General features: G+C 38.8%; 1 protein-coding gene across 1 annotated transcript in view; it reads right to left on the reverse strand.

Moving 5' to 3' along the window:
• Nucleotides 1-17271, reverse strand: part of zgc:77375 (uncharacterized protein LOC402927 homolog) — a 31222-nt gene that overhangs the window by 12541 nt on the left and 1410 nt on the right. Inside the window, exons 2-7 of the mRNA XM_034172777.1 lie at nt 7268-7471; nt 2856-2968; nt 2676-2769; nt 2554-2587; nt 2273-2447; nt 1961-2149 (exon numbers count right to left, since the gene is read on the reverse strand). Of these exons, the coding sequence (XP_034028668.1) occupies nt 1961-2149; nt 2273-2447; nt 2554-2587; nt 2676-2769; nt 2856-2968; nt 7268-7471 (809 nt within the window). The remainder of the gene's footprint in view (nt 1-1960; nt 2150-2272; nt 2448-2553; nt 2588-2675; nt 2770-2855; nt 2969-7267; nt 7472-17271) is intronic.

A 17271-nucleotide genomic window follows, 5' to 3' on the forward strand; every position in this document is an offset into this window, starting at 1 on the left:
CTATTAGTAAAAAAAAAAAAAAAAAAAAGTAGAAAAGGGGGTGTTCACAATAATAGTAGTGTGGCATTCAGTCAGTGAGTTCATCAATTTTGTGGAACAAACAGGTGTGAATCAGGTGTCCCCTATTTAAGGATGAAGCCAGCATCTGTTGAACATGCTTTTCATGCTGTTGAACATGCTGTTGAAATGGGTGTTTCAACAAGACAATGACCCCAAGCACACTAGTAAACGAGCAAAATCTTGGTTCCAAACCAACAAAATTAATGCCTCGCAGATGTGAAGAAATCATGAAAAACTGTGGTTATACAACTAAATACTAGTTCAGTGATTCACAGGATTGCTAAAAAAGCAGTTTGAACATAATAGCTTTGAGTTTGTAGCGTCAACAGCAGATGCTACTATTATTGTGAACACTACTGTATAGTCACCTCCAAAAGTATTAAACAACAGGTCACCTCCTAAAGTACTGAAAGAACAGGGCCAAATAATTTGTTTTTGTTACACACTGAAGACACTTGGGTTTGAGAATGATAAACAAGAGAAGTTTAGAATATTCCTTTTTTTCTTACTGGCATCTAGATGTGTTAAACAATGAAGAATGTCCCACCTTCTACATCAGACCATCCAATGTTTGGGTGAGCAACAATAGGGGGAAAACAACTCTTAAAGTAAATAACACTATTTATTGCCACATCTGTCTGCAATAAGTGTTTCAGGCCTGCAACTTGTACCATTGTGACTCGTAGTGACGAGGGGCCTCATTTATGCAGGCCTTACATTTATGATTATTATCATGGTCATCTGTTCGCACACACGCATTTGTGCTTAAACCATGCCTACGCACTTCTCTACATAGTGTTTAATTTACCAATTGGTACTTATACTTCGAGAAATGTGTGTACATGTACACACAGCATCTTGTGGTAGAGGCAGGGAAACTGCAAGTAGAAAGCACTGCTGCCTTCACAGAATGCAACCTCACCCACATACACTAAGTTTGGACACACTTTCCCATTCAGCTGAATGGGACCCAGCTGAGGTGGTTCAGGCATCCGGTGATGATGCCCCTGGTTGTCTCCTTAGGGAGGTCTTCCAGGCACTTCCAACTGGGAGGAGTTCATAGGGAAGACCCGAATAAGCATCAGAAAATAATTCAAGGAATTTGGAAGAATTTCAGTGTATAAAAGAGCAAATGTGCAAGAGTTCTGTGATTCAGCAATAATGCAGAAAAGTGCATCAAGCTTTTAAAGCAACATATGCCGCCTTCAAGGTGACATCCTTTCCAGGGACGTACATGCATTTTACAACAAGACAATGCAAAACCACACTGTGCACACATAAAAGGCATGGGTGGGTACGGAAACTGGACTCGCCCGCCTGGAGTCCCAAGTTGTTCCCATTACAGAATGTGTGGATAATTTTTGGAATGAAAAATCCAACGATGACCTTGTACTGTTGCACATCTTAAGACATGTTTGCAGGAAGAATGGTACAAAATAACACCTGACATCCTTTTCCACTTGGTATCCTCAATCACAAAATGTCTTTCGTAACTGAGAAGGAACGACAACCTTAAAAAAAAAAAAAAAAAAAAAAAAAAAAAAAAAAAAGGGTAAATACTTTAGCTTCCCAACTTTCTTTGGAATGTGTTGCAGGCCTGAAATGATGAAATGGATGTATATTAACAAATGAAATGAAGTTGACCACACAAAGCATGAAGTATCTTTGGCTTATACGGTCTAAAATGAAACGGAAGCCAAAGTAAATGTAAGAATCATTCCTTTTCTTTCATTTGTCACCCTGTTTTTCTGATTTGGGTCTTACAGAATGCATGGACAAACATACTGACAGGTTAATGGCTAAATACACCCAGCCTAAGTTTTGTTTGCAGGGGTATAATTGATTGAACTTACTGTTTCAATACTTCTAGAATGGACCATAAAATGAGGCGATGTCTTACCCTATTGCATAAAGAGATGTAATGGGAGGTTTCCACTGCCTCTGCATCATCTGGCATCGGATGAGGTACTCTGCATAATGGTACGTCAGCTCACTTGGTTTTCCCATGAGTGCTTCATATTTGAGATCTTTACCCGTTACCTTTTTAAAGATGTTCTCTAAACATACAAGAAATGTCCCGTGTCCAATCCTGAGAACATGAGGGTGGAACACAGACATGCCATTAAAAAAAAAAATCACTCATCAAATGTTGTTCATTATAACAAATGCAATTATCATTTAAAAAAAAAAAATCCAAATGTTTAAAGGTTACCGTGGAGACTGTGCCTCAGCCATCCACACAAGATCCATGTTGCACGCCAGCAGGGGAACATGAGACAGATTTTGAGTTAGATGGACACCACCAAGGTTTCCGTTGGTCAACAGGACATCAATAATCAGCTGCAGGTTGGTTTCCCATCGAATGGGCTCCCCAAAGAGAATCACAGCTGTGTGTGGAATTACTCCATAAATATAAAATCTATACCAACACCAAAAATCAGACAGGTTCCAGGAGGTGAGTGTGAGACTGATGTAACAGATTCAAATACTTACCTTCAACTACAGAGAGGTTGCCTACAGGACAGGACTGTAATGGAAAAAAAGTTGATTTAATTCCGCTTTTCTATAAAAACAGTTTACATTTCTAAATTTGTGTTTTATATGAGATGTCTCACTGGAAGCTTGGGTCTCCTGTTGTGATCCACCATGTCCAGCAAAGGGAACCACTCCCTCAGCATGTCGATGCTGACAACATTGTTAAAACCCAAACTGAAGTTGGACAGAAGAGAATTAATCCAGCATGCTTTTCACAGATCACATATAAAGCAGATCATTAAAGTAAAGGTTCTGGATACTTTGTCGCAATTTCCAGGATGGGTCCTTGTCCTGACACAAGCACACACTTTTCATGGTACTTCTTAAACATGGTCAGTGGACTGTGGGACATCACAACTTGATCCTGGGTAATCTGGAAACCACAAAAAAAGGAAAATCCATTAAAAATATATTATTTATATTATATGTGCTTATATGCTGATGAAATACTAATATATTTAGGGAATCTGAATATTTCCTTCCCAGAATTGCTCACTACTGTAACAGAATATGAAAATGTATCAGGCTATAAACTAAATTCCCCAAAAATCCAAAATTTTAACTTTCAATTATTCCCCTAATCAGTTAAAAAAAAAAAGGTTAAAGTGAACTGGGAAACCAAGGTAATGGAATATTTCAGTATGGGGCTGAGTAAGATTATGCTAATACATTATGATCCTCTAATTTCTAGGATCAAATCAGACTTGACCAGATCTTCTTAGGAGTTGCACAGAGGGTGGAAACTATGAAAATAAATGTGTTGTCTCTGTGTTATACCTGCTTGAAGCTATTCCAGCCAACGTTCCAAATGATACATTTTAGGAAATAGACAACTGGCTAAGGAGAAAGGAGGCCTCTCATTCCCAAATATCAAAAATTACTTTCAGTCCATATATGAAACTCTGCCTATAAAGCCAAACGAAAAGAAATATAAAGCAAGTTATCTATTGACATTCCACTGTGATAAATTGTTGGACGTAGTGGGTTAAGAAAGTATTTGAAGGAGGAGAACTCGTGGATAAACACATCACTTAGAATTTGGTACAGAGTGTTCAGGGAGAAGAAAAGCCACCTACTTTACAGGATCATGAGACAGGATACAATACACTTTTCACCAAACAAGATGAACAGCAGATTTAAACAGTACCAGACAAAGGCTTGATGAAACACAGTGACCTCTAAGGGGGGTTAAGGCATGTCCAGGATATTAAGAACCAATTTGACTTAACAAAACTTGATTTCTATAGAGTTTTACAACTTGAGAAAACTATAAGAAAGGAAGACTCAGAAAAATTAATTCAGAATTACTGAAGATATTTTTGGTGTGGGTATAATTTTGTTCCTGGGCAAAAGCTGTTCATCACACTGCAAAGGTTATACAGGGAGGACATGAAATATGTAAAGGAGAAATGGGAAAAGAGGGGGCACTGTATTATCATGGAGGGAATATGGGTGGAAAAATAAATTATGATTTTTTAAAAACACCAGCACAGAGGAGTTTCCAAGGGAGAGGCACATCATGTTTGAGGTGCTGCAGTGCGTGCCTTTTGGGACTGTCCACTTCTTTCAAAATATTGGGAGGAAATTAAACAGGACAAAATCTTAAAAACAGTGATCTTGCCAAATTTTGATACCTTGCATCTTGGTTTGAGACCAGATGCAGTGAAGGGTTTTGAGAACAAATATATGTGCAAAATTTTATTGTTGGCAAGTAAGCAGGCAATTATAAGAAAAATCAGTCTCGAAAATCAGTGACTGGATTAAGGTGGTCCAAGACATCTTAACTGGAGATGAAACGACTAGTCCTAATAGTCAACTACAACTACCTAACATTCGACTAGTCGACTATGTTTAGCTAAACACTGCCCCCACTAGTGTGTGTGCGTGGACAGGGTTCCAGCGTGCAATGGTACAAAAAGTATGGAACCAAGTTTGCACGGTAAATGGAACAAATAATCCATGTCACGTGACATACAAAACACCAATCAAATGACAAGGATCCACTCAGCCATTATATAAAAATGTATATATGCATTTTTATTGGCATTAAGATATATGCGCCTTAATGCCAATGTGACTCTTTGTGCATGAGAACACAAAGAACCCATGCTATTAAAGAGGGTCATTCTGCCTTTGCCAATTTCAATTTATTTCATTTATATAGTGCCAAATCACAACAAAGTTGCCTCAAGGTGCTTCACACAAGTAAGGTCTAACCTTAGCAACCCCAAGAGCAAGCACACAGGCGACAGTGGTAAGGAAAACCTCCCTCTGATGATTTGAGGAAGAAACCTCAAGCAGATCAGACTCAAAGGGGTGACCCTCTGCTTGGGTCAATTGACAACAGAAAATTATACAGGAATTTTTTGGAGATTTTGGAAGTCCATGCTGGTGCACAAGATGGGAGGCCTGCAGAAGAAAAACACCCACTCCCATCTCTGGATGGAGCTGCACCATAAATAGAGAGAAAAAAAAACAAAAATCAGGCAGCAGAAAGACAACAAATACAGCATAATTTGTCAGCATTAAGCAACAAGAAAAACAGAAGAAATCCTAAGGTGATCGCTGGCCACTAGCCCTAAGCATCACAAAAAGACCCAGACTTTAGATAAAGTTGAGGCAGTGACACACTCTCTTTACTAATAAAATGAATTTAAAAGGGTAGAAAGCATAGTTCCATACTATGCCAGTATACTAGCCATTCAAAAAAGAAAATAAGTGCTTCTTAAGTCTGGACATGAAAGTTGCTACAAAATCCGACTGTTTTATTGATGTAGGGAGATCGTTCCACAAAGCAGGTGCACAATAAGAGAAAGCTCTGTGACCTGCAGACTTTTTATTTACCCTAGGGCCACAAAGTAGCCCTGCACCCTGAGAACGCAGAGCCCGGGCCGGTACGTAGGGTTTAAGTAGGTCAGCGCTAGTCCGTGAATAATTTTATAGGTTAATAACAGAACCTTAAAATTTGATCTCACAGGGACAGGAAGCCAATGAAGAGACGCCAAAATGGGTGTAATGTGGTCAAACTTTCTGCTTCCTGTCAAAAGTCTGGCAGCAGCATTTTGAACTAACTGGAGACCCCTAATGCTGGACTGCGGTAAACCAGAAAATAGATCATTGCAGTAGTCTGAGCTAGAAGAAACAAATGCATGAATAAGGGTCGCAGCATCAGCCACAGACAGGATGGGATGAATCTTCGCTATATTTCGCAGGTGGAAGAAAGCAGTCCTCGTAATATCTCTAATGTGGAGGTCAAAGGACAATGTAAGATCAAAAAAATAACACCAAGGTTCCTCAACTTGTCAGTTTCATGTATGACACACAAGCCTAGGCTAAGCATTAGCTGGTCAAATTGATGCTGATGTCTCACTGGACCAAGAACCATCATTTCAGTCTTATTAGAGTTCAAAAGTAGAAAACTGGTAGACATCCAGCTTTTCACTTTGCCTGAGTGAAATTTTCAAAATACAAGATTTTAATTAAAATTATTACAATTCAGTAGGTTACATAATGAAGTTCAATGTAGCAATAGAGATAATTAGAAAGATATATATTTAATACTTTTTCACCATCATATGCAAGAAATATGAGGAAAAATAATTCAGAGGTATGATCTCAATTCGAAATTAATTACTTTATTTCTGTATTGTTGTCACAATGGTGGGCATACACACAGTAAAACGATTTTCCTTGGATGATGTCATGTGTTCACTGATTGATGTGTGATTGGCCTGATTTTGCATTGAGCTGAGTGCATCGCAACTTGCTATGAGAAATGTTGTCTAGCATGCAGCACAGTCCAGAAGAATGTTTATCGGTGGCTTATATGTGAAGGAAGAAGATTTATCATTGTTCCAGGCTGTGTTCATGCCTTGCCAGCTTTATTTTGATGTGTCAGCAATCAATTCTATAGGCGGCCATTTTGGATAGTTAGCATTGGGAATAGCAACATGGCTAAATTCACATTGTGTGACTTCTGTAAGAAAAGGACCACACCCAAGACAAGAAGACCTGTTAAAGGTGAAGCTTTGAGGAAGCTGCATGATTTCTGTGGAGTCACGGAAGTTTCTGGCATATGCTGCAACAGATGTTTTCTGGAAGCGAACAGATCATATTTACCATTTATGAGGAGGTCCAAGGGAATTGAGAGGGAATAAAACTAAGAAGAGGGATTTGATGGAAAAACAAGAGGGAAGAGGAATTTGGAATTTAACCCCTTAACACCTGAATTTATATAGCTGTATATAAAAAAATGTTTTGTGTGTGTTTTTGCCTTTAAGTAGATGGTAAATAATGTTGAGATTATTAATTTCACTTTTACACAAAAAATAAATAGTAATTTTGGTATTGACTTTATGTTATAATGTTATAATAATAATAATGGTATGTTGCAAATTTGCGACAACAGGCATACTGGTCAATTTGGTATGTTACATATTTGAGTCAAATATTGTAGCATATATGCGACAATAGGCGTTAAGGGTTTAAGAGGGATTGGGATTGTTATTATAAATGATATTCCCAATTCTCTACCTTTATATACCTCATTGGTGTGGGATACGTTTGTGATTTATGGTATATGAGTATAAAATCTGTGAAACCTGTGCGTTAAAAAAAATAAAAAGTTCAATTAAAAAAAAAATCGTACATCAGGTTACTAATTTCTACTCACATTTACTCCCAGGATGTGAGACAGCTGGTCTGCTTTTGTTTCCCTGAGGCAGTTTCCTGCATTCGTAACAAAAACTACGGGCACCACAAATTGTCCCCGAGAGTCGACTAACTTCTGGAATGCATTTTTTGCAGCAGGGATCGGCGTCTTTCCTCGGACAACCACACCATCAATGTCAAACAGGATTCCAAAGCTTGGTTGTGGCTGCAGAAGTAAAAAAAAAACATGGCTTAATCAGTGTGTGTGGGATTCCAGAATGCAGAAAAATAAGAAGCACAAGGTGTCCAGAGGCCCATTGAAAATGATCAGAAATATTTAACTTTAACTTGAGGTCTTTCACATGAATAAAAATCAAACAACAGAATCTGCATATCTGATCACAATCAGTGATTACTGCCATCTTACTTCAAAAAGATCCATCTCATAAGAAAGTCATGACATTTTAGCTGCAGTTCACCAGTGGGCACACAAGACCCAAGCCCAGACTTTATCTGTTGTTTTGTAACAAAGTCCTTCTCTGTTCAGCAAACCATGGAGATATACCATAACTTGTGATACAAAAGTTTTGCACTATGCAGTTTCTCAAATTACAGCCATAGTCTGTAATTCCTTCAGATATTTTGAGTGCCTTTTTAGCTTTCCTCACTTTCTTCCCTTCCTGCACGGTCACTCAGTATTTGAACACTGACAAACTTACCATAATAAATTAAGTCCAAACCATATTTGGTAACTTGGAAAGGTTGATGTATCTCCCAAAATACATTTTAAGTAGCCAACACACTTTCAAAGTCACATTTTAAGATTGAAAACTATATGTGTAAAAATATATATACAACCCCAATTCCAATGAAGTTGGGACATTGTGTAAAGTGTAAATAAAAACAGAATACAATGATCTGCAAGTCCTCTTTAACCTATATTCAATTGAATACACCACAAAGACAAGATATTTAATGTTCAAACTGATAAACTTTATTGTTTTTGTCCAAATATTTGCTCATTTTGAAAAGGATACCTGCAACACATTTCAAAAATGTTGGGACAGGGCAACAAAAGACTGGGAAAATTGATGAATGCTCAAAGAACACCTAATTGGAAACAGGTGAGTGTCATGATGATTGGCAATAAAAGGAACATCCCCAAAAGTCTCAGCCATTCACAAGCAAAGATGGGGCAAGGATCACCACTTTGTGAACAACTGTGTGAAAAAAAATAGTCCAACAGTTTAAGAATAATGTTTCTCAATGTTCAATTGCAAGGAATTTAGGGATTCCATCATCTACAGTCCATAATATAATCAGAAGATTCAGAGAATCTGGAGAACTTTCTACATGTAAGCAGCAAGGCCTAAAAACAACACTGAATGCCCATGACCTTCAATCCTTCAGGTGGCACTGCATTAAAAACCAACATCATTGTGTAAAGGATCTTACTTCGTGGGCTCAGGAACACTGCAACACTGTTGTCAGTTAAGACAGTTCGTCACTACATCTACAACTGCAAGTTAAAACTCTACCATGCAAAGCAAACGCCATACATCAACAACATCCAGAAATGCCTCCGCCTTCTTTGTGCCCAGGCTCATTTGAAATAGACAGATGCAAAGTGGTAAAGTGTGCTGTGGTCTGATGAGTCCACATTTCAAATTGTTTTTTGGAAATCATGGACGTCGTGTCCTCTGGACAAAAAAGGAAAAAGACCATCCAGATTGATAGCAGCTCAAAGTTCAAAAGCCAGCATCTGTGATGGTATGGGGGTGTGTTAGTGCCCATGATATGGACAACTTACACATCTGTGATGGCACCATCAATGCTGAAAGGTCCATCCAGGTTTTGGAGCAACACATGCTATCATCCAAGCAACATCTTTTCAAGGGACGTCCCTGCTTATTTCAGCAAGACAATGTCAAGCCACATTCTGCATGTGTTACAACAGCATGGCTCCACAGTAAAAGAGTGCGGGTACTAGACTGGCCTGCCTGCAGTCCAGACCTGACACCCATTGAAAATGTGTGGCACATTATGAAGCACAAAATACGACAACAGAGACCCCGGACTGTTGAACAACTGAAGTCATACATCAAGCAAGAATGGGAAAGAATTCCACCTACAAAGCTTCAACAATTAGTGCCCTCAGTTCCCAAACACTTATTGAATGTTGTTAGAAGGAAAAGTGATGTAACACAGTGGTAAACATACCACTGTCCCAGCTTTTTGAAAGTGTTGTAGGCATCCATTTCAAAACGAGCAAATACGTATTTGCACAAAACAATAAAGTTTATCAGTTTGAACATTAATTATCTTGTTTTTGTGGTGTATTCAATGGAATATACAACCCCTGGCAAAAATTATGGAATCACCGGCCTCGGAGGATGTTCATTCAGTTGTTTAATTTTGTAGAAAAAAAAGCAGATCACAGACATGACACAAAACTAAAGTCATTTCAAATGGCAACTTTCTGGCTTTAAGAAACACTATAAGAAATCAGGGAAAAAATTGTGGCAGTCAGTAACGGTTACTTTTTTAGACCAAGCAGAGGGAAAAAAATATGGAATCACTCAATTCTGAGGAATAAATTATGGAATCATGAAAAACAAAAGAACGCTCCAACACATCACTAGTATTTTGTTGCACCACCTCTGGGTTTTATAACAGCTTGCAGTCTCTGAGGCATGGACTTAATGAGTGACAAACAGTACTCTTCATCAATCTGGCTCCAACTTTCTCTGATTGCTGTTGCCAGATCAGCTTTGCAGGTTGGAGCCTTGAAATGGACCATTTTCTTCAACTTCCACCAAAGATTTTCAATTGGATTAAGATCCGGACTATTTGCAGGCCATGACACTGACCCTATGTGTCTTTTTACAAGGAATGTTTTCACAGTTTTTGCTCTATGGCAAGATGCATTATCATCTTGAAAAATGATTTCATCATCCCCAAACATCCTTTCAATTGATGGGATAAGAAAAGTGTCCAAAATATCAACGTAAACTTGTGTATTTATTGATGATGTAATGACAGCCATCTCCCCAGTGCCTTTACCTGATATGCACCCCCATATCATCAACGACTGTGGAAATTTACATGTTCTCTTCAGGCAGTCATCTTTATAAATCTCATTGGAACAGCACCAAACAAACGTTCCAGCATCATCACCTTGCCCAATGCAGATTCGAGATTCATCACTGAATATGACTTTCATCCAGTCATCCACAGTCCACGATTGCTTTTCCCTAGCCCATTGTAACCTTGTTTTTTTCTGTTTAGGTGTTAATGATGGCTTTCGTTTAGCTTTTCTGTATGTAAATCCCATTTCCTTTAGGCGGTTTCTTACAGTTCGGTCAGACGTTTACTCCAGTTTCCTCCCATTCATTCCTCATTTGTTTTGTTGTGCATTTTTGATTTTTGAGACATACTGCTTTAAGTTTTCTGTCTTGATGCTTTGATGCCTTCCTTGGTCTACCAGTATGTTTGCCTTTAACAACCTTCCCATGTTGTCTGTATTTGGTCCAGAGTTTAGACACAGCTGACTGTGAACAACCAACATCTTTTGCAACATTGCGTGATGATTTACCCTCTTTTAAGAGTTTGATAATCCTCTGCTTTGTTTCAATTGACATCTCTCATGTTGGAGCCATGATTCATGTCAGTCCACTTGGTGCAACAGCTCTCCAAGGTGTGATCACTCCTTTTTAAATGCAGACTAACGAGCAGATCTGATTTGATGCAGGTGTTAGTTTTGCGGATGAAAATTTACAGGGTGATTCCATAATTTATTCCTCAGAATTGAGTGAGTCCATATTTTTTTCCCTCTGCTTGGTCTAAAAAAGTAACCGTTACTGACTGCCACAATTATTTTTCCTGATTTCTTATAGTGTTTCTTAAAGCCAGAAAGTTGCCATTTGAAATGACTTTAGTTTTGTGTCATGTCTGTGATCTGCTTTTTTTCTACAAAATTAAACAACTGAATGAACATCCTCCAAGGCCGGTCGGTGATTCCATCATTTTTGCCAGGGGTTGTAGGTTGAAGAGGATTTGCAAATCGTTGTATTCTGTTTTTAATATACATTTTACACAACGCCCCAGCTTCATTGGAATTGGGGTTGTATATATATGTGTATGTGTGTGTGTGTAACAGGACTAAGGTTCTGTGGCAATTCAAATTCCAGACAAACAATCAATCAATCAATCAATTTTTTTTTTATATAGCGCCAAATCACAACAAACAGTTGCCCCAAGGCGCTTTATATTGTAAGGCAAGGCCATACAATAATGATGTAAAACCCCAACGGTCAAAACGACCCCCTGTGAGCAAGCACTTGGCTACAGTGGGAAGGAAAAACTCCCTTTTAACAGGAAGAAACCTCCAGCAGAACCAGGCTCAGGGAGGGGCAGTCTTCTGCTGGGACTGGTTGGGGCTGAGGGAGAGAACCAGGAAAAAGACATGCTGTGGAGGGGAGCAGAGATCGATCACTAATGATTAAATGCAGAGTGGTGCATACAGAGCAAAAAGAGAAAGAAACAGTGCATCATGGGAACCCCCCAGCAGTCTACGTCTATAGCAGCATAACTAAGGGATGGTTCAGGGTCACCTGATCCAGCCCTAACTATAAGCTTTAGCAAAAAGGAAAGTTTTAAGCCTAATCTTAAAAGTAGAGAGGGTGTCTGTCTCAACAAACAAGCACACAGTCCAACCTGGTCTCACAGCAAGTCCTGCTTCAGCAGCACGAAATATACATTAATCTATTGGTTTGTGATATTGTGACGAAAAGCACCTCATTTTCGTGCGCCTCGTCACGGCAGCACAAATTCATTCTAATTCATTCCATGATAGCTGCACAAAATTAAAAGTGAAGCGGGGGGGTCGGGTTTGGTTATGGTTAGGGTTAGGGTTGTGAGTAGGATTAGGACTAGTGAGTTACAAAAGCTCTGTCATGAAAATTTGACTAATTTCATCACGGGAGCATGAAAAAAAAAGTGAGACTGGGCTGGACAGTCATAGTTGTGACTGATGTGGGTGGGTGACACACACACACACACACACATTTGTAGTCAAAAACAAAAGATGCTCCAATCATATTGAAAACTGTACCATATTATGTCTGATTACAAGTATTCCAAAAAGGTATATTTTGGACTGTGACTGAATGTTATGGAGTTATGGAGTAAAAACCACAAGAATGGTGACAGTCAATTTCAGTTTGTACAGGGGTCAAAAGTTAAAGTTGCTCCAATTTTGGTAAAGTGGTGCAAATTATTGGTTGAACTCATAGGATTAACAAATTATCAAAATTGACCTTTGCCACCATTCTTGCTGTTTTTACCCCATAACATTCAGTCATAGACAGTCCAAATTATGCCTTTTTGGAATCTTTGTGATCAGCTAAATAATGAGGTATAGTTTTCAATATGATTGGAGCATCTTTTAATTTTGACCCCTGTGTAATTCTTCAATTGACCCATATCTGGCTGCCTATTGAAAATTCAAGTGGCCAATCAGTTTTTCAAGAGTAATGTCTAAGGAGTTAGTAAGTGTGCCGGTTTTGGTTCTTGTTTCCACAAAAGAACAGTTGTTGCAGTTATCAGCTTCACTATTTTATCTTAGAAACATGGTGTCTAACCAGATCCTTACTCTGGATGGCATTACCCTGACCTCCAGTAATACTGTGAGAAATGTTGGAGTCATTTTTGATCAGGATATGTCCTTCAATGCGCATATTAAGCAAATATGTAGGACTGCTTTTTTTGCATTTGCGCAATATCTCTAAAATTAGAAAGGTCTTGTCTCAGAGTGATGCTGAAATGCTAATTCATGCATTCATTTCCTCTAGGCTGGACTACTGTAATTCATTATTATCAGGTTGTCCTAAAAGTTCCCCGAAAAGCCTTCAGTTAATTCAAAATGCTGCAGCTAGAGTACTAACGGGGACTAGAAGGAGAGAGCATATTTCACCCATATTGGCTTCTCTTCATTGGCTCCCTGTTAATTCCAGAATAGAATTTAAAATTCTTCTTCTTACTTATAAGGTTTTGAATAATCAGGTCCCATCTTATCTTAGGGACCTCATAGTACCATATCACCCCAATAGAGCGCTTCGCTCTCAGACTGCAGGCTTACTTGTAGTTCCTAGGGTTTGTAAGAGTAGAATGGGAGGCAGAGCCTTCAGCTTTCAGGCTCCTCTCCTCTGGAACCAGCTCCCAATTCGGATCAGGGAGACAGACACCCTCTCTACTTTTAAGATTAGGCTTAAAACTTTCCTTTTTGCTAAAGCTTATAGTTAGGGCTGGATCAGGTGACCCTGAACCATCCCTTAGTTATGCTGCTATAGACTTAGACTGCTGGGGGGTTCCCATGATGCACTGAGTGTTTCTTTCTCTTTTTGCTCTGTATGCACCACTCTGCATTTAATCATTAGTGATTGATCTTTGCTCTCTTCCACAGCATGTCTTTTTCTTGATTCTCTCCCCTCAGCCCCAACCAGTCCCAGCAGAAGACTGCCCCTCTCTGAGCCTGGTTCTGCTGGAGGTTTCTTCCTGTTAAAAGGGAGTTTTTCCTTCCCACTGTCGCCAAGTGCTTGCTCATAGGGGGTCCTTTTGACCGTAGGGGTTTTTCTGTAATTATTGTGTGGCTTTTGCCTTACAATATAAAGCGTCTTGGGGCAACTGTTTGTTGTGATTTGGCGCTATATAAATAAAATTGATTTGATTTGACTATTTTGATCTATATATTGTATTATATTTTGACTTATGAAAAGCCACTACTAACAGGACTTTGACCTTGAAAATTTTTTTCCAAGGTTGTGGAATTGGAAACTAGTGTTGGCAGAGGTTTGCTCTCTACAAGCACAGTGCTCTAGTTTTTATCAAATTACTGACAATAAAATAAAGATTTTCAAACAGAGCTGTTGACTAATGAATATTACAAAGGATGTTAGAAAGTCATAGTGACAGAAAACATCTAATGGCTGCTCCATACCATCTACAGGTTTCAGGGTATGAGTATAACAAACTTAAGTGTACCGATCAGACATTTCTGTATTTGTATACCAAACCCCTATTACGTATTACCTTATGTGGGTGGGTGGGTCAGCTGAAACACTCTGCCTCCTATGCAATTATTTCAACAACAAGCAAGATACTCACATGAATCGTATACAGTTGTATGCAAATGTTTAGGCACCCCAATGATTTCCGTGATTTTCTTTTATAAATCACTGGTTGTTTGGTTCAGCAGTTTCAGTTAAATATATCATATAGCAGACGAACAGTGATATTTGAGAAGTGAAATGACGTTTATAGGATTTACAGAAAGTGTACAATAGAGAATTCTTTAAACAAAATTAGCCAGGTGCGTAAATTTGGGCACCCCAACAGAAAAAAAAATACATTAATATTTAATAGATCCTCATTTTGCAGAAATAAACTCTAAACGCTTCCTATAGCTTCCAATGAGAGTCTGGATTCTGGTTGAAGGTATTTTGGACCATTCTTCTTTACAAAACATCTCCAATTCAGTCAGGTTTGTTGGTTTCTGAGCATGGACAGCCTGCTTAAAATCACACCACAGATTTTCAATAATATTCAGGTCTGTGGACTGAGATTCCACAACATTGTACTTGTTCCTCTGCATGAATGCCTTAGTAGATTTTGAGCAGTGTTTAGGGTCAGTCTTGTTGAAAGATCCAGCCCCGGCGCAACTAGATTATCTCTGATTCATGAACATTGTTCTCAAGAATCTGATATTGATATCTGCTGATACTGACTGGAATCCATGTGACCCTCAACTTTAACAAGATTCCCAGTACCTGCACTGGCCACACAGCCCCACAGCATGATGTAACCACCTCTAAATTTTACTGTAGGTAGCAGGTGTTTTTCTTGGAATGCTGTGTTCTATTTCTGCCCTTTGTTATGTCCAAATAACTCAATTTTAGTTTCATCAGTCCACAGCACCTTATTCCAAAATGAAGCTGGCTTGTCCAAATGTGCTTTAGCATACCTCAAGCGACTGTGACGTGTACGCAGAAAAGACTTCCTCTGCATTACAGCATTACTTCGTGCAAAGTGTGCTGTATAGTTGAACAATGCACAGACACCATCTGCAGCAAGATCATGTTGTAGGTCTTTGGAGCAGGTCTGTGAGTTGACCATGACTGTTCTCACCATCCTTCGCTTCAGCTTATGAGATTTTTCTTGGCCTGCCACTTCAGGCCTTAACTAGTACTGTGCCTGTGGTCTTCCATTTCTTCACAGTGGAAACTGACAGCTGAAATCTCAGATAGCTTTTTTGTATCCTTCCCCTAAACCATGATGTTGAACAATCTTTGTTTTCAGGTCATTTAAGAGTTGTTTAGAGGCTCCCATGTTGCCATTCATTAGATGAGATGCAAAGAGGGGAAACATTTTCAAATGGCCACCTTAAATACCCTTTCTCATGATTGGATTCACCTGTGTAAGGAGGTCAATGGTCAATGAGCTTACCAAACAAATTTGGGTTCCAATAATTACTGCTAAATGTATCAAAATCAATAAAATGACAAGGGTGCCCACATTCATACACCTGCCTAATTTTGTTTAAATAATTATTGCACACTTTCTCTAAATACTAGAAACTTCATTTCACTTCTCAAATATCAGTATGTTCGTCTGCTGTATATATAACTGAAATTTCAGATCCAGACAACCAATGATTTATAAAGGAAAATCATGAAAAATTATCAGGGGTGCCAAAGCTTTTGCATACAACTGTATCTGCTTAAAGCTTGGAATGTTCTCTATGAGGCAGTGTCATTACTTTCCCACAAAGTCATCCTCCCTTTTCAAACACTTATACCAACGCCGGTCAAGTTTTTGCATCCCATCTGTGATGAAATTGGGCATCTTCTCCCAGCACCAGCAATGCACAGCTGCTTGCACCTCTGCATCATTAATCAAACGAAGTCCCTTCAAGTGTTCTTCCAGCTTAAGACAAAATTCAGAGGGTGCGAGATCCAAACTGAACAGCAGGAGTGGCAATATTTTGTAAATTTTGAGCCGCTGCAATGCATCCTGTGCTTGTCGACTCGTGTGAGGGCGAGCAAGTCATGCTGAAGAACGGGGTCTTTTCAGGGACTAACCTTCAAGTATGTGTGTAGCTTTAGCAAAGTCTCCACATATCAGTTGTAGTTGACAGTACTGATGTGTTTCAAAACCTCTGTGAGGACTACGCCATTGTATGTGCACTTGATGCTGTGCTTCTGTGGCTGTTACAAATTGCCTGCTGTAGGCCTGGTCATGCAGACGACTCTACATGGTTGGCTTTTCACCCCTCAAACTCTTTGCCCACCTCTTGACTGTATTGACATGTACACAGGAGTCACCACAGACAACATTCAGTTGTTGATGAATGCCCACGGGTGCACACCCCTCCACTGTGACAATTTCAATATCACACTGTTTTTATTTTCTTTTAACAGACTACCGTGCTCATGCGTTCTGTCAAAGGCGATTCTGTGCATGCCTAAAATTGCAGGCAAAATTCTTAAGTGTAACATTAGTTAATAAAGGATTATTCTTGTACCAGCTTCACTTCAGTATCTCAATGAAATAATCTTGTTGAAGGCAGCTGACCCTTGTAAACATGTCTATGAATTTTAGCCTTATATTTATGTTTTAGCTATTCTATTTTACTTTTAGACTAGTATTGTTCTATAACATTGATCTCTGATGGGTGTAAACTGCAATAAGGCTTACTACTAGATAGTCAACTTTTTTTATTGGCATTTTAAGTAATGCTTGAAGTGGAAGAAATTCTTAGTTTAAACCTCACTAAGCAGTTTAAATGTTGTTTGAATATCATGTATTTAACTGAAATTGGTTTTAACATGTTCTGCACTAGAGACAACAGAACATGTTTTAAATGTTAAATCAGTTGTTTTACCAATGTTATCACACAGGGATCTATGGAGATTATAGATCTTTGTAACATCTTAAGGTGAATGTTACATAACATAAAATATCAAAGTA

This window comes from Thalassophryne amazonica, chromosome 6 (assembly GCF_902500255.1).
Source record: "Thalassophryne amazonica chromosome 6, fThaAma1.1, whole genome shotgun sequence".
Classification (NCBI taxonomy): domain Eukaryota; kingdom Metazoa; phylum Chordata; class Actinopteri; order Batrachoidiformes; family Batrachoididae; genus Thalassophryne; species Thalassophryne amazonica.